The sequence below is a fragment of the Dicentrarchus labrax genome, unplaced genomic scaffold (genome assembly GCF_905237075.1).
Source record: "Dicentrarchus labrax unplaced genomic scaffold, dlabrax2021, whole genome shotgun sequence".
NCBI lineage: Eukaryota > Metazoa > Chordata > Actinopteri > Moronidae > Dicentrarchus > Dicentrarchus labrax.
This window is the reverse complement of record NW_026136718.1, coordinates 29830543-29855996: the sequence shown is the minus strand read 5'-3', so window position 1 is coordinate 29855996 and position 25454 is coordinate 29830543. Positions and strand designations below refer to the sequence as shown.

The 25454-nt window shown below is 41.0% G+C and overlaps 1 protein-coding gene and 1 long non-coding RNA gene across 4 annotated transcripts in view; one reads left to right on the top strand and one right to left on the bottom strand.

Annotated features, from left to right (window-relative positions):
• Positions 1-347: 347 nt before the first annotated feature.
• Positions 348-25454, bottom strand: kdm4aa (lysine (K)-specific demethylase 4A, genome duplicate a). 3 transcript variants are annotated; one of them, XM_051377763.1, is made up of 22 exons: positions 25314-25454; positions 23620-23787; positions 21751-21926; positions 21466-21580; positions 21107-21300; positions 19508-19557; positions 19135-19238; positions 18682-18819; positions 18023-18252; positions 15281-15444; positions 13661-14067; positions 10741-10840; positions 10427-10611; positions 10001-10205; positions 9657-9733; positions 8934-8989; positions 8185-8293; positions 7491-7679; positions 7152-7322; positions 5988-6107; positions 4940-5032; positions 348-4733 (listed from the first exon to the last, which is right to left on the bottom strand). In XM_051377763.1, the coding sequence occupies exons 2-22, from the start codon at positions 23755-23757 to the stop codon at positions 4593-4595; spliced, it is 3162 nt and encodes a 1053-aa protein (XP_051233723.1). In that variant the 5' UTR covers positions 23758-23787; positions 25314-25454; the 3' UTR covers positions 348-4592. The 3 variants fall into 3 exon arrangements, with proteins under 3 accessions (XP_051233723.1, XP_051233724.1, XP_051233725.1); XM_051377764.1 differs by having other exon boundaries at positions 10741-10837; XM_051377765.1 differs by lacking the exons at positions 348-4733; positions 4940-5032; positions 5988-6107; ... (6 more) ...; positions 10427-10611; positions 10741-10840 and adding an exon at positions 10889-11731.
• LOC127350846 (uncharacterized) overlaps positions 12091-25454 on the top strand; it is a 45187-nt gene continuing 31823 nt past the window's right edge. The window contains exon 1 of the long non-coding RNA XR_007880658.1: positions 12091-12134. This is a non-coding gene — a long non-coding RNA (uncharacterized LOC127350846). The remainder of the gene's footprint in view (positions 12135-25454) is intronic.

Below are 25454 nucleotides of genomic sequence, written 5' to 3'. Positions count from 1 at the left end.
CTGTTGGCAGGAAGTAATATAGTGATAATACTTTTTAAGAGTAAGGATTAATAAATTCGTTTTTGATTAACTAGCCCAACACCGTTCGTAAATTCCACAATCAGTGGTAAAAGGTTGAAATGGTAAATGGACTGTACTTATATAGCGCCTTTCTTGTTGTCCAGAACGGAAACTAATCATTCATACACACTCATGTGTATGAACATCAGTGTCTTGCTCAAGTACACTTCGACATGCAGTGAGAAAAGCTAACCTTCCGATTAGTGGGCGACCCGCTGTACCTCTGAGCCACAGCCACAGCCCTAAAATAAATATTAATAAGAAGTGAGTGAAAGAAGACAGGCGAATAGCGCTGAAGCAGATTTCTTTACTGAAACAAACAAATGAATTTTACAAAATGCTTGAATGATAATCTGGAAGTTCAGTTATATCTCTTCAGGAGGAGACAACAAGAACAGACAGCCCGTCTCCTGGTTCAACAGGCAACATCTTAAAATAGACTACATGACATTTACTCCACAGGTCTCTGTGAAAATACACATAGAACATGTTTTACAAAACAAAGCAATAAAATAGAATAGAAAATCCCCCCTCCCCATGTACAACTCTATTGATACTTTATGAATAAAATAAATTCATCCTCCACTGGACTGATGAAAGCAGGGTGTCTGAACTGGCATTCCTCTGTCTGCAGTCTCACACCACAGCAAGAACAAGTTGACAGGCATCTAAAGGGCCTCCTTGTTCCAGTGCAGCGTGATCAGTGAGCTCGGCCAAGAGGGAGGGGCACACAATCCGTAAGACATTTTTATAAATGTACAATTAACATTCTAAAACAGGTTTTTAACAAATTAGCAATGGCAGCACACAACTATTCAAATGTCCTCGCAAACTGGACTTAAATAATAGTGCAACGCACAACTTTCAGTAGAAGAGTTAGGAAACAACTGGGTAGACAAAGCGCGTTAAAAATCTGAATGGGTTCTTTAAAATTCATCTATATACCGTAGAAAAAATAGAACATACATCATCGACCTCGACCTCCCCAGTACTACCGCACACTCCAGTCTGTAATGCAGAGGTTACTTTTTCAAAGCACCTTAATAAATAGGCTGGTAAAAACAACATGTAAAAGCTATATTCACTTCTACCACATTAAACCTAAAGGAATGCAGTTCATAGTTACAGGTAAAGAGGAGGCATAATCAGTGGTTTAAATGGCATCGCTCCCAATCAAAGAAATACTTCGCCCATGTATTATTAGTTTTGTATCCATTTATTATAACCATATAGTCTGGAATGCTGGGGAAAAGTTACTACTGGCCAGTGTGACCAGTTTCTGACATTATTCCACTTTTATGCTCAGTATGTCCAAAACTGTATCAAACTGTGGCAAATCTATCTTTACATTGTAACACATCCGTGTCCACTCAATATGTATCTTGGTCACATTTTTTAGAATTTCAAATGTATGTATTACAGGATAATCTCAACTCAAAGGTAGGGATAGGAGCGTATGAGATGATCAATTCCTTTATCAATGCCAGCACGTTTTTCTGACCATTGCGCAAAACAGTGACGTCAAACTCCAGTGTCTGTACTGCTGGTAATCTGCAGGTTTAGCAGATTATTTTTGACTAAGAAAACGTGAATGAAAGGGTTAACAGTGGAGCTTTTTTTTTTTCACACCTGAATCACATGTATGCATTTGCTTTACTCTGTTTCTACACTGTGTTCAGTTTTTTCCACACAGAAAATTGATCAGGAATCAAGGAAGAACTGGAGCGATAAGCAGAATCGATAACGGCATTGGTATCAAAAATCTTATGAATTCCCATCTCTACTCAAAGGCCACTAACTAGCTTTTTCAGAGCTTCAAACTGCAGTTGAAAGCCCTGGGAAAAGCTAGTGAATGGACCTTATAAAAGAGATAGATAGGAAATAAGATTAGCCTGTTGCAGGTCACTAGTTAATGCCTTCCTCAACCAATCCTTATTGAACATTTTCTAAAAATATTGATATCCACCTCAAAATGCAGACAGTACTCAATACTTGGCGCAAAAGCGCCAGAACAGAAACTCTGGTATCGTCCCTGAACTAGCATAGAAAGACTTAAAACCTAACCCAGTACTTGGAAGTGTTTTTGTTTGCAAATAATCTCCCTGTAACTTCGTATTTCATGAAATTGGCCGCTACTTTTTATTTTCCATGAATGAGGACATTTTGTCCATCATTCCAGCTGCTGTCACAGGCAAGTAGCTCGCCGACTCCAACTGTCTGGGTGAAGTATTTCTTTAATTCAAGGATAGTGCCAGTGCAATTTTGTTTTCTGATTTCTGCCTGTAAAGAGTAGCTTTGTAAACTCTGATGTCATTTTCTGTAAGTAAATGGGGCTGAGCGCTGAAGAGGTCATTGATGGGTCCAGCCTACAGCCCCACTACCTGACCCATTCAGTACCTTACAGGTTGGATACAGGACCGTTTTCTTTGTGTTAGGATGGAGCTTGTGTTGGTTTTGTCATTTATTGAGAAATATCTTTCTCTGATTGTGCAAATCATCTATGCTGAAAGTAGACATGCAATGCCTAGTGGGAGGAGCAAAAGAAACAGCTAACAGTAATCCATGACATTAAGCAAAAAGGTTTGGATCTCAAATTTGGCAGTACCAGACAGCAAGGCCTAATTACCAACCAGGGAATAGCCAGTGGCCTTACAAACCAGTGTTTCCAATGCTTTTTGGTCATTTGGTTACTTGTAAATGGATATTTCGAACCACTAATGTACTATACAGAGCTGCAGTATCAGCTGCAGTCCACCGTTTTACAGCCGCTGCATTATCCTGTAATGTTGTGGCCTTGTAGAGCCTTATGACAACTCTGGCTTTAAGGCCTTAAAGCTGCAGTAGGTAACTTTCATAAAAGTAACTTTTTGTCATTATTGCTGAAATCTTCAGTGTTCTGACAGTAGTACATGAGACAGATCTTAATGACATTTGAAAGAATCAACTAGGCCTGAACAGAAACAACCAATCAGAATCAAGAAAGACAGAAAGAAACTTTGGGTTGGAGGCTTAGTTGATTGTTGAGTCTCATTCCCAGTGCCCTAAACTGTCTGTATTTGATGCCCTGGGAATCTTTCTGGGCTCTGATTGGTTGTTTCCGTTCAGGCCTGGTCTGTCTCATGTGCTACTGTCAGGATATAGTGAAGGTTTCAGCAATAATGAAAAAAGATTTTTATGAAAGTTACCTACTGCAGCTTTAATTATTTTCTTTTTTATAGTACGTTCACACGGTGCATGCTCCTAAATAAAGTTGTTTTTCAATCAAACTAGCATGGCAGAACTTTAGTCCAGCCTCCTCAGAACATGGAGCCTGGCAGGTATCAGGGGTAGCATTTCTAGAATGGAAACAGTAAGACGATTAATCGTTTAGTCAGTTGACAGACAATTATTGTTTTAGTCATTTTCCAAGCAAGATTTACTGATTACAACTTCTCCTGTGTGCAGTCGATTGTTTGAGAAAATAATTCACTGATTAATTCAATCTTTGTTGAATTAAAGAAAGATTGAATTAATCAGTGAATTATTTTCCCCGCCTGGGTGACATGGCCTAAAAATATTTTATTTTTCCTAAAAACAAACCACAAAAGACAAGGCGACATGAAACACCACCGTAATGTCTTATCACTAGGGTTACCTTCTTCTCATATGGAATACTATGGAGAAATAATTCTACATGTTCTGTGTAGATGAGTGACCAGAGTGGATTGGGGCTTGTTTTACAGTCCTCAGCAGCTGTACATCCCCACATTGTAACATTCCTAGCTTAAATCTAAATTTATTGTCTTGTCTTAAAAACATACATTTGAATTCATTGATTTATTGCCCAGTCCTAGTGCAACATTTAAGATAATTCCAGCAAACTATTTAGTAAACCAACCCCTCAAATTAATAATCTGGGCACACAAATGATTAATTATGAGTGTGGAAGGGCCACAATAATAGCAATAAGAATTTGAAGGCAAAAATGAGTCATTTACAGATTCTACAAACGAGGGTACAAATGAATCCAAACTTTTAGCTTTGATACCCGTCAGGCTCCGTATTGCAGGCACTAACGGCAGCAGGAAAAAAATAAAATAATGCAAATATCCTTTAAACTTATAAAACACTCAAGTAGCAGAGTTGATTGAAATGTTCAGTGAAGAAGAATTCATTTAACATTACTATAGTTTAGAGGTTAAACTCAAGCCATGTCTTTTTTAACGGTACCTTCCTGTCACAATGCTACCTTATTGAACAAATGTAAATATTGCTTCCTATTGTTATGTACTGCCAGGCTACCATCCTACTGTGTGGAGTCCTATGGAAAAACTTAACTTCATCGCAGTCAAACAAAGCAAACAGAATTCTCTGTGACTCAACAAAGACATATGAACGAGAAGTAAAAAATAGAGAACAGTCCATAGTGGGTCCTGAAGGAAGTCGTCTGGAGCTACACTCTCTCAGTGGCTAGCTGCTAAGTTAAGGTACAGTGAGCACAGTTCAGTCTGTCAGTGCTGGTGGTGTGTGGGTGAGCAGACAGGGAGCGAGGGTTACTCCATGATGGCTCTGTAAATCACAGGCTCTATGTAGTCCCCTCTGTAACGTGAGTTGATCACCCTTTGTCTCTTTGACTCCTTGATGATCTCCTTCTCTTCAAAGATCCCATCAAATCTCATGTCTGACGCTTTAGACTGCAGAGACAAACACAGGACTGCATGACAGCACTGCCACACCTTCTACACATCTTTCATCACACAAACATCATACATCATTCACCAAAAAATATTCTGTGTGAGTGTGTGTGTGTGTGTGTGTGTGTGTGTGTGTGTGTGTGTGTGTGTGTGTGTGTGTCTGTGTGTGTGTCTGTGTGTGTGTGTGTGGTGTGGGTTGCACTTACCAGTCTGGATTTGACTCTCTTGGGGAGTTCCTCATCCAGAGAGTAGACATCATCTCTCTTGGCTGTTAGCTGTGACCCATCCTCGAACTCCACCTACATTCCACACATGTAGCATTACAGTCAAACACGAATTGAGCCAAGTTTCCAACTTAATAATGTCCAAATTCTCTGATTTCAGCTTCTTAAATGTGAATATTTTCTTTGTTCTTTAGTCCTCTATGACAGTAAACTGAATATCTTTGGGTTGTGGACAAAACAAGACACTTGAGGACGTCAGCTTGGGCTTTGGGAAACACTGATCAACATTTTTCATCATTTTGATATTTTACCAAACAATTGATGGATTAATCAAGAAAATAGTCAACAGATTAATCGATAATGAAAATAATCATTAGTTGCAGCCCAACTTCATAATAAGAACAAAAAAATAAGGAATGATTTGAAGAGAAGTCAACAGCCAACATCACATTACTTCAGAACAAAAGTGGAAACAAACATATTGAGCAATTGAGAAGTGTGAGCAGCTTCTGTGTGCAGTGATTGTGCTGGAACAGTTCTTTCCAAACATAGAAGGCAGAACATTCTAGGACTAAACGTAGCTCCTGACTGCCAAGTTAAGACAGACTCGTTAAAATGAGGGGTGTGTCAATCCTAACTTTAGTACTCAAATCACTAAAACCAGAGAGGTTAGGAGCAGTAGGGAGGACTCCTGAGACCTGCTCACAATCACTGCAGGTAAAGCCTTGTGACATGTCAGTGTTTTACAAAGAAACAGCCAAGTTAACTAGGATCCAATCAGTCTACCAACCAATCAAAACCTATGTATGCACACTCTGTTCCGCACCCACATGTTCTCAGACACACCTGGCAGAGATCTGTACTCTGCTGAGGGCTAGAGTCTAGCTGAATCTAGTTATTACTTCTTCTCGATTACTTCAGTGTATTCAATTCAATTCAGTTGTGTTCTTTAGATTACGAATTTTTCGGCTGTTGTGATATTAATAGGTTAGTCAAACTTTATGTGACACAAAGCAAACAATAGTCTTACCAGGTACATGTGGATGGCATGAGCTGCCACAAATTTGGCACCATACACCAGGCCGTCTGTCCACCGCACCTGAACCACTTCACCCTGGGGCGGGGGTCCAAGCTGAGCGCAGTCTCGGCTCTAAACAAAAAACATTTTGCAGAGTTCTGAGCAAACTGGACAATAACAAAATGTATGTTTTTGTATTGTGAGGTGTGTATGGTGGACTGAACACTCACACACAACCTTTTCTTCCCTTGCACTTGCAGACGCAGAATTTAAATTGAAGTGTTAATGAAAACTTTACTTTACCTGTACATGCCAAATTAAAGTTAAGTTATTAAAATGAAACTGTTTAATTTGTGGTACGATAGTTAAACATGGGCAAATCAAATATAGAAAATATCAATTCTCATATAAAAGCAGTCTTTGCCGCTCTCGTTTCTTCCTACTCCTGATCAATGTAAACACTTGCTGATGTTTTACTACAGTGTGGGTTGCGTTTCTCCAAACCTTCTGTTCCAATTTCTCTTGTACAGGTCCATGCATTTTTGCAGGGATAGGGGTCCCATTTAAAATGAATGGGAGGAAGGAATGTTTTCACCACAGTGCATGATTTGGTCTGAATTGGCCCAAATACTAAGAATATTAGTGTCGCCTAATCTTTATCAGCAATTGTGCAGAAATACAGGGTTTAAGCAGAATGAATAGACCAGCAAAAATAAAAAAAAGTTGATTTGAAAGCTGACGTTATGAAGGAAGATTCAAACTATTCCATGCAGCCCTATAAACAAGGATCAAGTTTTGAGTTTGCTTTAACTGGGGAACTGGGGAAATTAGAAAAAAAAGGCCTGTTTGGAATATAATCCCACCAAATAAAGGCCACTGAGGTCCATAAAGGCCACTAATTGAGAATTTGGGGTATTATCATTGCAACAATATGTGATGAAAGCCAGTACAGTACAACAAATGAAGTCCTTGATGGACAGAAAATACAGAAAATCTCACAGTTGCAGTTGAATATCTAGATGGGCAGTAAATTAAACAGAAGTGAACAATCATAAGTCAAAACAGACCAAACTACATTGATATGAGGATTAATGTACTAGGTTTTCTAGATTTTTACTTCCTGTGAACACACTTTTAAATGAAAAGAAAAAGATTGAATTAAATAGCGACCCCTACCACGATGTCTTCCGGGAAGAGATTGTCGCTGAAGGAACCGTCATCAAAGTTGACCTCATAGAAGGTCTCTTTAGAAAGCTGCACCACGTCACACTGGTAGTAGCGTCCGTTCTTGTGCTTGCATATGACCTTCTGTCCCACAGTCAGCTCATGCATGGCTGCTTTATTGCGCTGTCAGAGGAGACACAGGACATTACATTGTTGCTTCAGTATTCTGACCCTTGGGGCAGTCTAATGTAACAATACTGGACAATGCTTGTGAAAAAGTGTTAATAGTCCATCTCTAGTTCACAGTACATCCTTAAAGAAGAGTTTACCGGATCCTCAGCGGCTCCTTACCTCAATCTGAGTGGGGCCTTTGTGTCGACAGCAGGTAACGTGGACCACAAAGGGCCATTCATCTGGCTGCATGAGTACTCCGGCAGCCTGGGCACAGGTGGGGTGGTAGGCCGTGGGACAACGGCCATGAGAGCACTGTACACAGCAGCCAGAAGCCTTCTTCATCCGCTTCTTACAGTAGTAACATTTCTGTCAGAGATTAAAACATAGGAGTCCGCAGCGCATTTCAAATGAATCAGTGGTGGTGAAGCTAACACACAAGGACCAGTGTTAATTTGAGTTGAGCCTTTATACCTGAAATCTCCCACATTGTACACCTGAAGTTTTGAGATATATTTGACCATCTCAGTATAGTTTAATATTTCCTGCTCTACCAAGAACAGTGACTTTTGTGTTGCATTTGGTCTGGACCTTAAGTATTTGGATCAAGAAGCTTGTTAAAAAGAACATGTGCCAAATCTAGTAGGCCACACCTGTTATTTCATTGTGTCTAATACATATTTAATCAACATTCAGGTAATTAGGGAAGAAAATGACTGGTTGTACGGATGGTGCTGTACATTGTACATTTTCAGAACAGGTGATTTTACTTCTGCCTGTATTTGTTCATGCCGGCTCCCACACTACCTGAATACCAGCTGTAAATTAGAATGCAACAGTAGATCATCCAGAGTATAAGTGGGAGTGTTCTCACCAGTTTAAATCTCTGCAGAGGGATTCCACTTAAATCCACAGGACTCCTCTCAGTGATGTTGACAAAGCGTGCCTCCAGCACAGCCACTGCACACAGCACATGTACCCACCTGCAACACACACACACACACACACACACACACACACACACACACACACACACACACACACACACACACACACACACACACACACACACACACACACACACACACACACTAGCTTCATCAAGCAGTAAGCTGCTTATTCTGTCCGTTTTATAAATCACTTTGAAACTAATTAGTACACTTGGCCACACACAAACACACATTCTATTCACAGGGAGTGTAATGTAATGATTTTAGAAGTTTCTGGTCCTTCTGTTGTGTGCTATTGTGATGTTATTTAAGTACTGTATTATATGGTTTACAGGCCTCATTCTTTTCTATGGTTCTCCAGGAACCTCATTCACCCTTTATGATATTTATCCACAATGTGACAATGTGTTGATGGATTGACAGCTGATTCCTGTTAAATACGACTGATGGCTTTGGAGATACTTGTTCACATACTTGTTTTCACCATTGTTAGCTAAAAGATACAGCAAAAGAAAAACAGGTTGATTTTTAAGGCTAAGGCAGCTTAGTCCTTTAAACCAGTTTAAGCTGAATAAGTTAATGTTCTCCAGATCAAGCATAAAGAACCAATCTCAAAGTACAGATGTTGCACAGGCATTGGGAAAGGAAAAAGTATAATTTTAGAACAACTTACTTGTTGTTGTTGGCTTTCTGCAAGGCTCCGCCCCTCAGCGAACACAAACAGCAATTCTGCAGAAACAACATGTGATCAATCACCAACAGCAAAGAGCAAAATCAGCCATTATTGTAGCTAGTAGCAGTCAACTAAGAGTATATTTTATTTGCAGCCAGTATTAAAACCAATGACTACAGCTACACTGGCATGGAAATGTGTTTGAGGTAATTACCAACAGCTAACACAGAACTATGGTTTTATACATTCTTGAATATCCACTGAGCTTTGCCAAGCTCACGTTAATGTGGGTCAAACAGCTTAATATATGACTTATGGCTGTATTATGTTGTTATATACATCTCCAGTGCAACACAATATAACAGTACGTGTTCCATCTAAAACTCCAGAGGATAGTCATTTATAAACTGCAGTTATTTTTTTTCAGACTACCAAATGCCAACAGCTGTGATGTATCTCAGTACCACATGTGCTGGGTGCAGGACCCCTCTGCACTCATTATTTGACTCCTTTACAGACTCATCACAATTATATAGATATATAGACAGATAAGATTGTTCATGTCATCATTTCTTTAATTTATTTTGGGATATTTTTGGTGAAGTACAAGAGATGTAGATCAGTTAACAGTGGACCATTAGAGTGGACACTTAACCCCAAGAAGGCTCCAATTAAACAACAAGGCAGCAGGTAGAGTAAATCCACTGGGGAGATTTCACTGACCTCAGTCATAGCGTTGGCCTTGCAGCGCGCACACTTCCACTCCTTGCTCACACTGGCTGGATCCACACCGTAACAGCCTGGAATATACAAACACAAAGACACAGTCTGACACGCTGCTGTAGTGTGTCTATAAGAAGGTCTGTTAGCATGTGCTGCCACCTTCAGGCAGTGGTTAGTCAGAGCAGAAAATTGAGAAAATAAGACCAGTAAAGTTGAGTGGGTTAGTGTGAGCATACTCTGTTCATGCACATACAGGCTGTGCATATTTGCAACCGTGTGTGTGTGTGTGTGTGTGTGTGTGTGTGTGTGTGTGTGTGTGTGTGTGTGTGTGTGTGTGTACTGACTGGTATGAACCCGGACGCTGCACTGAGAGCAACTGATGAGGAGGCTGGTCCCGTCTTCCTCCAGGTGAGGTGTGACGGGCTGCTCCTCGCATTCAGAGTCCTCCTCTGTGGTGGTGGTGAAACACATCTCTGGGATCAGAGGTTTGGTCCGCATCCGCCCAACAGCCACCATGACAGGACCGTCTACACTGTTTGCACATTCAGTCTGACAGACAACACAGACGCCACACTTTTTGTTAAAAATGCTCAAAAATGTTTCAATCACAGAGATGATGATGACATTATCAATGTTATGTTGAGCACTATTTAGGTATTTCTGTGCACAAAAGACATTTTTGCTCTCTATAATGCTTTGTCTATATATTGGTGTAGCTCAATAGAGGTCGGGGGCAACTGGTGCTGGGAGTGTGCTGTGGTGCAGATCACCTGTTGGTACATGTGGAACAGCATGCAGATGGAGCAGTATGGAGGTTTGGAGCCGATGCGCTGGTTGTACTCCCTCTCTTTCTTCAGGTTGGGAGGTCTGCTCTGCCACAAATGGGCCAGAGGTTTGGCCCAGCTCTCCCCTTCCAGACCACCCTCCTCTACCGGAGGTGCTTCCTGTGGAGCCTCTGAGGCACAGACAAGCACAACGACCAAGTTAACACAATTAGGTCAAATAGCGACTACAGGTAACACCTTTCTACATGTTGGGCATCCATATTAAGTGCGGCATCCCCCTCAAGTTGTAGCAGACAGACCTTCATCACTCATGCCATCCTTTATGAGCGGATGGTGGCCTGGCAGCTGCCCTAGATCACTCTCTAGCTCTCCGTCTTCAGCCAACTCTTCTGCCACCTGCTGGAGAGACACAACTACTGTTAGGAAGTTTTTCAAAAAGACCACACTGGTAGTTTTACATTCCTGCTTACTGACTTAAAACGTGCTCCACATAACTAATCACAGTGAGTATTTACCATCTTTATTTTGTCTTTAGGTGTTGTTTCTGTAGTGTCTCAAGGCAGTGAGCACACAGGTGAACACACCACCAACTATGTCAGTGATTTTGGTGAAACTGTATCATATTTATATATTATCAGGTTGCCCCAATAAGCCCATTAAGATGCTCCAATTAATTCAGAATGCTGCAGCACGAGTACTGACAGGAACTAGAAAAAGAGATCACATCTCTCCTGTACTAGCTTCTCTGCATTGGCTCCCTGTAAAATGTAGAATAGAATTTAAAATCCTCCTCCTCACCTATAAAGCTCTTCATGGTCAGGCCCCTTCATATCTTAAAGAGCTCATAGTACCCTATTACCCCACTAGAACACTGCATTCTCTGAATGCAGGGCTACTTGTGGTTCCTATAGTCTCTAAAAGTAGAACAGGAGCCAGAGCCTTCAGTTACCAAGCTCCTCTCCTGTGGAACCAGCTTCCAGTTGTGGTTCGGGAGGCAGACACCCTCTCCACATTCAAGAGTAGGCTTAAGACATTCCTCTTTGATAAAGCTTATAGTTAGGGCTGGATCAGGTGAGTCCTGAACCATCCCTTAGTTATGCTGCTATAGGCCTAGACTATCGGGGGATTTCCCATGGTGCACTGAGTTCCTCTCTTCCTGCACTCATTCATGTGCCATTAATGCATGTTACTAACTTCACTTCTTCCCCGGAGTTCTTGTGCTTTCTCGTCTCGCAGGTTCTCATGGATCCTGGTGGAGCCTCCTACCATGGTCCTGCTTGACTGCCATTGCTAATATCATTGACATTAGTGTTATTATTATTATAAGTATTATTATTGCTACGGTTACTGTTGTTACTGTTGTCACTGCTTATTGTCTCCCATTGTTGCTGTTATCATGTTCATCATCATCAGTCACTACTATTAGTGTAGTTGTTGCTACTGTTGTTGCTGTGCAACTGTCTGTCTGTCTGTCTGTCTGTCTGTCTGTCTCTCTCTCTCTCTCTCTCTCTCTCCTCTCTCTCTCTCTCTCTCCCTCTCTCTCTCTCCCTCTCTCTCTCCCTCTCTCTCTCTCTCTCTCTCTCCCTCTCTCTCTCCCTCTCTCTCTCTCTCTCTCTCCCTCCCTCTCCCTCACCCTCACCCTCACTGGTCGAGACAGACTACCACCCACCTAGAGCCGGAGGATCTGTCCTAGGTTTCTGCCTTTTAACAGGCAGTTTTTCCTTGCCCTTGTCTCCAAGGTCTTGCTCATGGTGGTACTGTTCGGTCTCTGTAATTAATGTTAAAGAGTTCGGTCTAGACCTGCTCTATTTGAAAAGTGTCCTGAGATAACTTCTGTTATAAATTGGTGCTATACAAATAAAATTGAATTGAATTGAAAATTGATGGAGGAAATGTTTTCTGGTTTTCTCTCTGATGTTCTCCAGCTGCTCCGCCTCAACTCTTTGTAAATTTAGTTTTCTGATGGACAGTAAACTAGCTGCTGCCAAATGTAGCCGCTGTTTTTGTAACTAAACCATTTCCATGCCAGAGAGGTAGACCCACGTCTCGGCACTAATCATCTGAAGTACCGGTAGCTTCAGGGACTGGAGGTGTTTGCATTTTCTCTCTACCATCACAACGCACTGCTAAACTGTTGCAAGGAGGATGCTAGCGAGAGGTCATGTGATCATGTCATGTGATCATGTAGGCCCACTAGTCATGTGACTGAATCCTGCCATGCTGTAGAGAGCGTTGCTGCACCGTGTATTAAGTTGGAGTTTCCACGTGCGTTCCAATATTTTTGGCGAAGTAATTTAAATACTCGATAATGGAAATTTGCACATCGTCAAAACAACAATGACGATATTATCGCAAACGATATATATCGCCCACCTCTAGGATGGGGTAGGGATACTGACGGAGAGCAAAGCTGGTGTTGTTCAACAACTGTAGCCAGGCAAGCGGGCAATGTAACTGGGCTCAGCAGCTTCTGTGGAAACAGCTAATGGCAGAGGCAAAGAGACCTAAGAGGACACGGAAGAAGCTAAGAAGAGAAAAGGAGAGAGAAGCTGTTGTTCAAGAGTAAATGTAGGACTTGGTTGTTGAAAGCTTGGTGAAATAAAAGGCTGCAGACAGATGGTGAGCTAGCCTTCTTGCTGTTGGACTAGTCAGTAATATTAGCTGCTTGCTATGTCTGGTGTTGTTGCACTTGCCTGAGTCGCTAGTTTTTGATCATAAGTAATGTAATAATAACAAATGTAAATCTATTAACCACAGTGGGATTGTAACTGGGGGTGCCATCGCAACAAATACCCAACCTTACTTAGTGTTGCTTAAATAACTAGTTTACGTCCATACTGGCAAAAGCAGTATGAGGGTTATGATGAAAAATCAGTATAGTAAGTAGGAGTTCCATGACTGATTCATTTTGTAGTTGTTACAGCATGATCAATACACATTTCTCCCTACTGAAAAACTTTATAGTAAATAAGTAAGTAAGTAGTAGTAGTAGTAAAGTAGGTAAGATTAACTCCATTAATCCAATATATTTTTAAGGCTTACTTTTAAGACCCTGCAGACAGTATAAAGTGAAGTGAACCAATGGTTGTTAAAATAATCAATAGTAAATGTAAAGAGTACACAACTTACAGCTGAGAGGCTCAGACATGAACAATGCCATAATTATGGTCCATTAACAAAGTACAGTATTAAATGTGTGTAATATCTGTGTCCACTCACTGCTTTGCTAACGTGTCTGTTGTTTTTCTCCATCTCATTGTCACTACCCTCACTCTTCTTTTCCTCCTTGGGCAGGGGTTCTCCCTCTCCGTAGTCTCCTTTGGCGTAGCTGTGAACATGTAGGACGTCCGCAGGGCTCAGTGTCCTCTGAAACAGTTTGTGTGCCGGGCTGCAGCTGCTGCCCAGCTGAGGCTCTTCGCTGCCGCCCGCCTCCTCGGAGCAGGGGGCCGCCGCCTCACTCTCAATGGGCTCCAGAGGACCGATGTCTGCAGTCGACACGCCGTTCTTCTCTTTTTTTGAAGGGCTTCGTCTGTTTGAAGTTTTCCTGGTGCTGGCTTTGGACTGGGATTTAGTCTGCAGCTTGGTGTCTCTCTCCTTCTTAGGCTCCGGCTTGATTTTCACTGTGTCTGAAAGCAATACAGCAATGAAATACATTATTGCAACTGTTGATACTAAGTGTATTACATATAGAGCTGCAACAATTGATGACAACGGCTTAAATGATCGACTATTATAGAATGGAACAGAATCAACTGTAGTGTCACATTTACCATATATCATATCATCCACAGTGCATCCTAACTACTAGAAGCAGTGGGCAGCCACTGTACAGCACCCAGATCTAAGGCAGTGTCGTGGTTAAGAGAACTGACAGGAGAACTACCTAACACATTTTTCTGATGGAGGGGGAAACCCACGCAAACATGAGGAGAACGGGGAACCTCCACACAGAAAGGCTCTGCCCCCAGCTGGGAAAGACCACTGAGCCCCTGTGCTGCTGTAATTTAATCACCAACTATTTTGATAATCGATCGATCTTTGACTCATTTTTTAATGTCCAAATTCTTTGAGGAAGTCACCTTGGGTTTTGGTAAACATTTAAACAGTTTTCTGACATTTTACGGACTAAACGATGATTGATCGAGAAAATAAAAAATAAAATAAAAAAAAATAAAAAAACCTGAACACAATAAATGAAAATAATTGTTAGTTGCAGCCCTATGTGTATTAGTTTGTTCCTGAGACAAAATTGCACAATGTCATAATATCTGTGTCCCTCTACACTACACTACCAGCTGGCACAACATTCTTTGTTAAAAGTAATCTCAAGTTCAGCAGATTTTTGACAATTTAAACCAAAACCTTGTCCTTTGGTCCATTGTAGGATTACTTATGTCTCATTTACCTATGGTTCTGCAGTGTACACTTGTAGGGCTATTGATCTAACTCCAGAAGATATAACACCAAAGCACTTATTATTATTATTTCAAGAAAAAATAGGCAATCGGGTCAAAAAGGGGCCAAAAAAAAAAAAATGCAGCTCCAACTACTCTGGTTGCATAGAAATGTAAAACTTTATTACTTAGATTCTCTGCATGTTCATTAAAAGAAAAGGCAATAAATAGCCTTGCTTACAGTATCACAATGTGTAGAATTATAACCCCTCTATTGTGATACATATTGTATCACCACAATACACAACTCTAAAAGCTCTGATTATAAACATACTGTTATTCAAAAAACCTTTTCTTAGGGTTTGAAGATTAGTTTCTACTCTTAGACTGAACTTATTTTTTTGGTTAACACAAAAGCTGATAAAAACTACGAACTGTGCTTTACCTTTATCTGGCTTGATGGGGACTTTAGTCGGAGACTCCTTACGTGACAGCTTGGCTTTCTTTGGCTCCACCTCCTCAGTCTCCTTCATGGTAAGCTCAGGTTTGATGTCTTCGGAGGCTTCAATAGCTTCAAGCTGACGCTTTGTTCCCGTCTGAGGCTTTGGACTGATGCATGGGAGACTTCAGTAAAAACATGTCCAACAGGACTCAAAGGTAAACACTGGTTGACATTAAACTAGTGACAGCAAAGCGACTTTTCTGTGTGAAACAGAGAATCTTTGAAGTGAACGGACTTTCCTGAATCACCATGTCACTGTGGCTCATTTATAAAGGTTATTAAAAGACTGCAAAAGCCACAGAAACAATCATAATGTCATAACAGTCACAAATAGCTGGCTGCTGAGCTGTAAATCTTATTAGTGCTTGTAGAGTATAGGCTAGTTTAGTACTGAACTGAAGGCAACTACTCGTGCCATATCACTCTGGTTTTATCCAATGTTTGTCATTGCACTGGTTACCAGTAAAATTTAGAATTAATAGATAAGATTTTACTTTTGATTTTTAAGCTGTAAGTAGGCTAGCTCTAGCATATGTCAGAACGATCACATGCCCAACTCCTCCTAGAACACTGAGGTCTTATGTTGTTTAAGGTGTAAATGTGCTTTTTCTGTAGCTGGGCCTGCCTCCTTCTACATGTTTGATCAGCTTCTACCGCTGAATGTTTTACATCCAGGCTAAAAATCCACTTGTTAGGGACCGAGCCAGTATCAACTGGAAGGTCCCTATTGTTTTTGCTGTGTTTCTTCTTACCTATTATTATTTTTAGCGCCTTTGACTGCGTTTTTGCCCGCCTGAATATATACGAAAACTCTGTTTTATTTGGCAAACTGGTCAGGCCCGGTGAAAAATTGGATATTCTTTGCGTCGCTTTCGGGCCGGCCACTAGGTGGCGCTACTATCATAAAAAGTGCGTTTAGGCTAATAACTTCTGCATAGTTTGTCGCACATTCAAAAACGTTATATACACGCGTTCGGTGAATGAAGCTGAATCTCCCCATATAGGCCACGCCCACTTCCGCCTAATTTCAGGCCATCGCCACAAGGTGGCGCTCTTTAAAATGAAGTTTATATCTCCGCATCAGCACGTGTGATTAAAACGAAACTTGGTATGATGCTTGCCCATGGCTCCCTGAGGCTCACTAATAAATGTGTCAACAATCCGCCACTAGGTGGCGCTCTGGTGGCATGGTAAATCACTGTGCGGAGACCGTAATAGTTATGAATATGAAATTCACAGGGCACGTGTAGACTGGTGCCTGTAGCTCACATACAAAAAATCGTGTTTGTCGTGTTTGTAGCGCCTCCTACAGGATTTTAAAAAAGAAGCCCTGGCGCCACGCTTCACCGATATGTATGAAACTCGGTAGGCATGTGTAACATGCCGAGACGTACAAAAAAGCCTCTTGAACCCATACCCTAAACCCCACGGGAAGTTGGCCATTTTGGTTTTCATTTTCACTTTCGGCGAACTTTTCGGGTTGTATTTGAACGAACTCCTCCTAGGGAATTTATCACATCGGCTTCAAAATTGTTCTGTACAGTCAAAGTATGTTGCTGATTAAAAGTTGTGCTATTTGTGCATGTACGTTGAAGAGCGTGTCCGTGGCATGCCGTCAAAGTTGGCCATTTTGAATTCTGTGGTAATACAAACTGTAGATGAAAAGTTGAGCTATTTGTGACTGTACGTCAAACCCCGTGCCAGTGACGACTTGTCGAATTCAGCCAATTCGCCATAAAACAGCACTCATAACTTCAGTGTGCAATGTCCATCTCCAATAAACTTTATATATTCTTTAACAGTCTCGCCCTGAACACGTCCTCATAACTTCAACGTACGTGGTCCAATCTTGATGAAACGTGTTTTATAATAGTCCTGCCTTGAACACGTCTACATGACAATATTTTCAGACATAGTGATAGCGCCACCTACTGGCAACAGAAAGAAAGCACTGTGTGGCGATTCTGAGCAGATCTACGTGAAATTTTTATGTTGTGGTCCGCACGTGTTACGACGGCACGTGACGCAGCCGCAACACACCCCGAGTTGCGTAGAGTGCGAGGTCCCGCCCAACGCTGCTTGCAGCTTTAATTTTTTTCTTATTTTCCAATGTGTTTTAAGTATGTTAATACGTGTCATTGTGTTTTTATGTCAAACACTGTACTTTCTTCTTTTTACTGTGTAAAAAAACACGTTGTTTTCCTACTGTGCTATATAAATAAACTGACTTAACTTAGTTGAATGTCCTACTGAACTGAAGACATTCAGAATCAGAACTGATTGTTGCCATGGTATGAACAGTGATGCGTTCACTTACTTTTGTACATTCTGAAGTGCATGTAAACAGAGGTGTGATTGCTTAGCTTAGGAAAAAGGTGAACAAATTTCATAGTCAATGACCACGAATCGTTAAACTGAACTCCATAAAACAGTTTGAATCAGCAAAGTGATTCCTAATTTACACCTCTAGAGTGAAGGCATTTCATTCATTTTTTTGACTAAAATAACTGACTGTGTTTATGTAATTTATGACAAAACTATGTAATGTGAACAATTTAAGTAAAACTTGTTCATGTATTTTGTATTTCATAACAATAAATGGATTGTCAATGGCCTACGAGTCGCATCTACAGTGGAGAAACCAGTGAATGACAGTGTAAGAGAAGTGTTAGTGTAAATCCAGACCTTTTGTCCTCCTGGACTGGTGTAGTGGGCTCCTCAGATCCAGCTTCACTGGGACTCTTCACAGGCTCGGTCTTGTCTCCTTTCAGGAACTCAGTAGCCTCCGGAGTGGGTTTGGAGTGGTCGATGGGAGCGTTGTCTTTCCCTGCTTTCCACAGCTTGTAACGATCAGGCTGAAACTTGCGTACAAACACATCCATGGAAATCTTCACCATGTCCTGACGGCACGAACACTGGGAGGAATACAAAGATCAACACTTTTAGTTTGGTTTGGACTATGCTACTCAAAGCAGTACAAAACAATGCAATGTTCATTTAGTTTGGTGTAAAAATCAAGTTCTCGTGTGTACAACAACAGGACCAAGGCCATTTTAAAAGGAGGGTCTCAGTGTGCTTCCAGTCAGACTCAGACAGTAAAGCTACTGACACTGATACGAGATTTTATGATGACAGATATGTGATTTTGGCAATAATTCAAAAGATCTACAAATAAATCCAACTGCTTATCAAGGGAATGGTAAATAAGTCAGTGTTAACATAAAGTGGATCACAACTAAAACAACAAAAAAAAAAGACTACAGGTGGGAGATTAAGTCTTGTTTCGGTGTTACCAAAACCACTGGATTAACATTCACAGCTGTTTAAATTATGTTTCTGTGTACCAGTGTGGCCTGTTTGCCGTAATCGATCCATCGCTGGGTGGCAAAGTTGGTCGACTCAGCACAGTTGAATCCGTGGTTGAAGCCAGCGTGATAGCCAAATGGGAACGTCACAATGAACTGCCCAGCCTCCTGGGTGACCTGGATATAAGAGCAACACAATTACAAGAGCTGAAACTTTCCACTACTTTTTCATCTCATCATTATTTAAGAGACACTACAGGTGAATAGGGAAACATTTTAACCATGAAACTTCCCCACTGCTTTAGACCATTATTATTTTTTTTTTTATAGTTTTTCAGGGATTTTAAGTTCAAATAGGCAAATGAAAAAAGATGTTTTTGTGTGTGTGTCTCACCTTAATAATAATCAATCAAATTGTTAAACCCACAGAAGAGACGTTACTGTATTTCTCCATAATGTCATGAGCACAACACAAGGTAAATGAAAGGTCACCTTCTCAAACGGTATGCCATATTTTTTCAGGATAGAGGGTGAAATTAAAGTCATCTTGTGGCGAAGGAAGGCTTCACAGCTCTGAGCGTTCCCTGGAAAAAAACCTGGAAATACAGGAAATAATCAACATCAACAACAACAACAACCAACAGTGTGTTGTGTTAAAGAGGACATCTAAACATAACTGCTGTTACGGAGGTACTTTCCACACAGCCTAGAAGGTGACTGAAAGCAGTTTTGACTTCCTCTTTAAAACCACTGAGCATGATGAGCTCAAGTGACTTGTCGCATCTTCATTGTCAAGATGAAGATGAAGAGACAAATGTGCTGAGTGTCTGTTGTAACTAAAGTTCGGCAAGAACCCATCACGTACCCTTGGCTAGTCGTTCCAGTCTTTTCCCGTGCTCTGGTGGAACAACATACCTGAAGAGCAACAGAAGCACAAATATATCAAATACAATGATGACTGTGACAGATTGTAAGTAATAATCACAGAGAACAAGAACTCCTCTTAAATACAGGTGAACATTCCCATCTTCACAAAAGGCAGGGCTCCAGACTAACTTTTTGCATTGGTTGCACTGAAAATTTAGGTGCACCCACATTTTTCATTGCGTCGCCTTTAACGCCGTAAGGTCACCTTTTTATCGCTCTCCATAACTTTCATATAATGTGAATGATTTTTAAACAAGAATAAGCTGTAGAGAAATGCTTGTCTTTATTTGAAGCACAATTATATATAAAAAGAAAAATAAAGTGTTTAAAGTGCTTCACTGAGCTGAAGTTTAACATTTCAAACTAAAACACTAAGCAAAATAAAACATTTCCAAATAAAAGATGACCTGATTACTACTAATGGGATGGATGGGATTATAGTAGTAGGGCTGGTTGTAGGCTTGGTTTTCTTAATGAAAAAACTTTCAATAATTCTGCCTCTCTTCATTTTCCCTCGTTTTGTTGCGTTTATTTTATTTTTCCGTTTCAGTTAGTCAGCTACTCTCGCACACGTAGCGCGCAAAGACCAGGACACAGGTGACCAGGACCACAGACAATCAGAGGCAAAGACCCGCCCGAGCTCTGTCTCTTTTTGGTTTAGAACACGATATGATCCTACCATGAGTGTGTGAGTTCGGTCACAGGAGAACACAGAGAGATGATGCGCTTGCGAAATAAATTTATGTTTTCACCCTGGTGCACCAGTGCGACCTAGAAAAATTATTAGTCGCACTGTTAAAAATTTTGGTCGCCCTCTGGAGCCCTGAAGGTCATCATTTGTTGCAGCATTATTGTCGTTGGCTGGAACCACCAACTCATTCATCAACAAATATCTAGGGCTGTAACTAACAATGTCATTATAGATTAACCTGCACATTATTTCTTTGATTAATCATTAAGTCTATAAAATGTCATAAAATAGTGACAAATGAGTTTAAGGGGAACCAACAGTCTAATGTTCAATGTTCACATTTCTACACAATTTCTGCTGGGAAAATGATTGGTTGATAATGATCGATTATCAAAATAGTTGAGGATTATTCATTTCAGAACTGCAATTATTAATGACAAAAGAAAGAAAAACAATAAGTTAATGTTCCAAAATAATGTTGAGTGTGTGTGAATGACTGTAAACATATTAATAACATTTCAATTAAAGGGACTAATCATTGCAGATTTATCTTCATCACTTTCCAGGGTATTTTGGGTAAATTGTCTGTAAAGCACTGAAATCCTGTTATTAAAGAGGAACAGAAGAATGTATCTCATTATCTCCCAATCAGTGATCTTGTGAGATGTTTTTCATTCACATTGTTGCATCTGCACACCACTGTATGTCTGCATATAGACACATAGGTTTTTTTTAAATCTGACATTTAGGTTATTAAAACAGATGTTGCAGCAGTGAGAAGCTGAACAGCAGGAACAATGTGTGACGTGTCTGTCCAGCAGTGTGAGGGTGTGGCGCTGACTGTACCAGGACTTTGGCTCTCCAAAGTGCAGGTAGTTGATGCTGTACAGATCCATGTCCTCTGTGTGCCACGCGAAGGCACTCTTCCACATGCCAAAATAGAGGTACGGTGTGTTGACTCCTTTGATCTTGATCCCGCTCTCGGTCTCCACAGTGTCCAGAATGGTATTGAGACGGCCAATGTTCCATTCAGTCACATCCTGTAAAGACGGGATTCAGAAGAGGTTGTAAGTCGCAGTGACACTGATCAGGAGAACGAGATATGATTAGAGATGGTTGTGAGCATTAAGCTGAATGGTGTATTGTAACACAATGAACTGATAGAAGCTCCAGTTGGTGGATCTATGCAACCCATTACCACTCACTGGGTCATACAGCGTTCCACTGACATCAGCCCCATAAAGAGGTGGGTTGAAGGTCAGGTTCTTCCAAACTTTCCTCTCAAGCTCATCAAAATCTGCGTATCGGGGGTTGCAAAACCTACAGGGAGAAATGTTTTGAGATACTGAGTGAAAACCATTTTAAGTCCAAGGAATGAGCTCGTTTAGTACTCAAAGTGACAGGCTTACTTAAATCACATACAGTACCAGGCTGTCTGCTTTCTAATCTTACTGTCACTGTGTGAGAAACATTGCAGTTAGTAAACTGACTTGTCCAAGTTGGAGGTCCTGCGGAACTCGTGGACGGTCATCGGCTTCTTCTGGATGTTGTACTGTGTGAACAGTCCTGACTGGCCCGTCACCACTTGCTGAATGGGAGCAGGAATCACCAGGTCATCGATGTCATCGTATGTTCGTCTGGGTTTCCAGCCTTTAGGTGGAATAACCTGCAACACAAGAACAGGACAGAGACAGAGTGAAAACAGCTATTTTGTTCGAGAAGAGAAGTTGAGAGCAGCAGAGTGGTGAGTACTGGAACATTATCCTAAATTTATCAAGACAACAGGTACTGTCCATTTCCTGGTAGGCTTTTAATGTGAAACACCTGCAAGGAGTGCTGAGTTCCTCTGACAATAGCTTAACAGCGATCGAAAAAATGTCAAAGTAAATGCAATTAGAATGAACTGCCGGATTGAATAATGGAATTAGCACAGTAGAGTAGGGCTGGACGATTTTTTATTTTTTTTTATCCTGTTTTTTTCCCAACAAAACATAATGAATGATTTACATATGACCAACACAACGTTAGATACATTTAGTGTAAAATGTTCTTTCCCATAGGCTGTGCCTATTTGTTAGAATTCAATTAAAAGATGTATGACTTGAAATAAATGACATTTTTATTGAACTGCTCATTACAGAAACATCTGTGGCTTTGCCACTGTGCATTTAAGTAATTTAAACAAAGGCATGCACTTTGTAAACACTGTGCAAAATTTACAGTCTTAAGAAAAATATAATTTAAAATTATATGTATCTTACTGCTCCCAAGTCAGTAACATCTCACACGACTGAAACATAGAATTTTCCTCTATAAAAACAATAAAAAAAACAATTTGAATATTATAATATAGATCAACCTCACTTATCTCAAGTACACAACAACAACACACCAAAAAGACTAAAGTTCACTATTAGTATGGCACTGCCAGCCATAATGATCCAACGGGAGGGTATACTGTACCGTTTATCAAGCGTATTTATCAATGCCATGAACCCAGGCTTGGTCACCGTGCTGAGAGGCATCATATCTTTGGCTATGAACTCGGTTATTGACTAAAGTCTGAGCTGTGTCAGTTTCTGACTGTTCCGTTGAGCCAGAGGCCATTGCGCAACAGGTTAAATGGCAGCATGAAAAGTTGATGCAGCCGAGTTCTCCACTCTTTCGCCCGCGTCACGTGACCACCTTGTAATCGCGCAAGTTGCGGTTAGAAAATCGCGTTTTATCCTATCGCGATATTATCGCAAATGCAATTAATCATTCAGCCCTACCGTAGAGATGTACATTATGTGATCTATTAGAGTACGAGTAATCCCACTGATACACTGACACATTGTGGATTCATTCAGTTAAATCCTGTGCAGCCGCCACAGCAACCTTAACAATTTGTGCAGTTATTTAACAGTAAAAGAAAAGAGCGATGATCTACTTTGGAAGGCTTTACTGTGAAGCAGCCACAGGAAGTGCTAAAACCACACTGTGTATTTGTTGAGTTTGCAGTATTTTAAAAGGCTGATCTAGGGACGAGAACTGCAAATTATCTTAGGCTATAAATGTGTGTGTGGCATTTGTTTATGCTACATACTTGTCCCTGTACAAATAAACAATACATAAAATAAAATAAGAAACACATTAACACTAAGATTCACAACAAGTGTCTGCTACTCTCTTTCTGTGGTTCAGGTAATGTGCCTGGCTAATTACTATGAACTACTGACTACTGAGCCAAGCAGCATGGCTAATAATGACGCCCTGTTTTATTATTAAACAGCATTACCCCAGCTACATACAGTATAAGCTGTAACACACATTATTCATTTAAGGAGAAACAATCAGTCAGTACCACAGACCCCACTCACTTTTGCCATTCCAGCTCTGTGTGCTCCCTGTGACTCCATGTAGGCAATGTACCGGCTAAAGTCCTTGAACTCCTCTTTGGAGGGGGTGAACGTCATTATCCTGGTGCCCAGGTTTTGGGCTGGTGGGTCTGTGGTCATCTTGAGGTTGTTGTTCTTTCCACCTCGACTCTGAATAGTGGAAAACATGGACATAATGATGATGAAAACATGTAGGTTACATGTCTGACAGTGTCTGACTCACTTTAGAGCAGTTTCTTCTTAAACTCGTTGAGCTTGGAACCCGTTATGCATCAGTTATTTCTGTGTCAACACCTGACAGTAACAGGCCATATCAAGCACACTGCTGAAGTTGTTCTTAGATTCTGGAGTAAAGGGATAATACTTTTTGGTATTATTAAGCAAAGGTGGGTTTGTGGTACTGTTCTGGTTCATGTGTTCTGTCTGTCAAACCAGAGACCAGTCCACTCTGACATTCTAGATAATGTCCCCGTTTACTGTCCACTGTCCAATCTAGTGTAAAGATTTTGAAAAGAAAGAACGCAACAATAAATTCGGTGATAAAAGCCAACCGATCAATGTGGTTAAACTACATGTCATCTAGTCTACACCTAGTTCAAACCTGGACAGGGTTAACAAGTCAATCTGTAAAAGCTGCAAAAAGGACAAAATGACTGTCTTTCTCCATCATGAACCACATTATAACAGGCCCTCCATCAGATTAACATTAACACACAGACTCCTGCTCCAGATTTGCGAATCTTTATTTATCCACCCCAGACCACAGAAGAAGAACAGAAGCCACTATACCTGAAATCCATTTTTTAAACCAGTGATGGATCAACTGCCTGGACAGCCCAGAGTCATAACACTGGCTCGTGAAAGCTTTGTTGTATTTGTTGGAACAACTTCACCCAAACAATTACAGATATCCCATTACCACCATTACCACCATTACCACCATTACCACCACTACCACCATTACCACCACTACCACCATTACCACCACTACCACCATTACCACCATTACCACCATTACCACCACTACCACCATTACCACCACTACCACCATTACCACCATTACCACCATTACCAAAGTTCCCTCTCTCATAGCCCTCCAATGTGACTACATTACTCACGTGATGTGCATTACAGAGATATTTTAGATTCCAGTTCACCAGCCGAGAGGATGCACTTTTCGCTAACGGGCAACATACCGTAACAACTCTGCCATTACGGACTTGAACGTTATTCGGAAAAGATTCGGGGAGGCGCCCGTTAACGGTGATTGGATACAATCCTGATTAGCTCTGATCCTCAGTCTCGGATTGGCTGATTACCACGTCAGTCACACACCGTGGCCCACTGACAGCGCTGCTCCTCGCAAAAATATTTAGCTAGTCCGTTAGCCAGCATGCTAGCTGCAAGATAGCTTGATTTGCGTCTCGGGAATCAAAAGTGTAGTCAACAAAAACCCAACCTCTTTCATATCCGGCGATAAACAGCAAGTCACCAACATGTACACACAATGCGAGTCGCCCCGGTAATAACTCCCTGAGCTAACGCTGTGAGTAGCGGACTGAGATCTGACAGCTGCCTCCGCTCTCAGCTAACCGACGAGCCACCGCGGCTTGTTGCTGAGTTAGTGCCACCTTCCTGCAAACAAACTGATTCTAAAGTGTCACACATCGACTTACACACGCTGAAATGTCGACGAGTTGTTCTTTTCTCAGATCACAGGTAGTAGAGTAGAAATACAGACATCATCAGTCCGGGTAGAAAAGACAGTCCTCCATTATTCCAGTGACGCATGCCCAGTGTGTGTTTGTTTACATGGA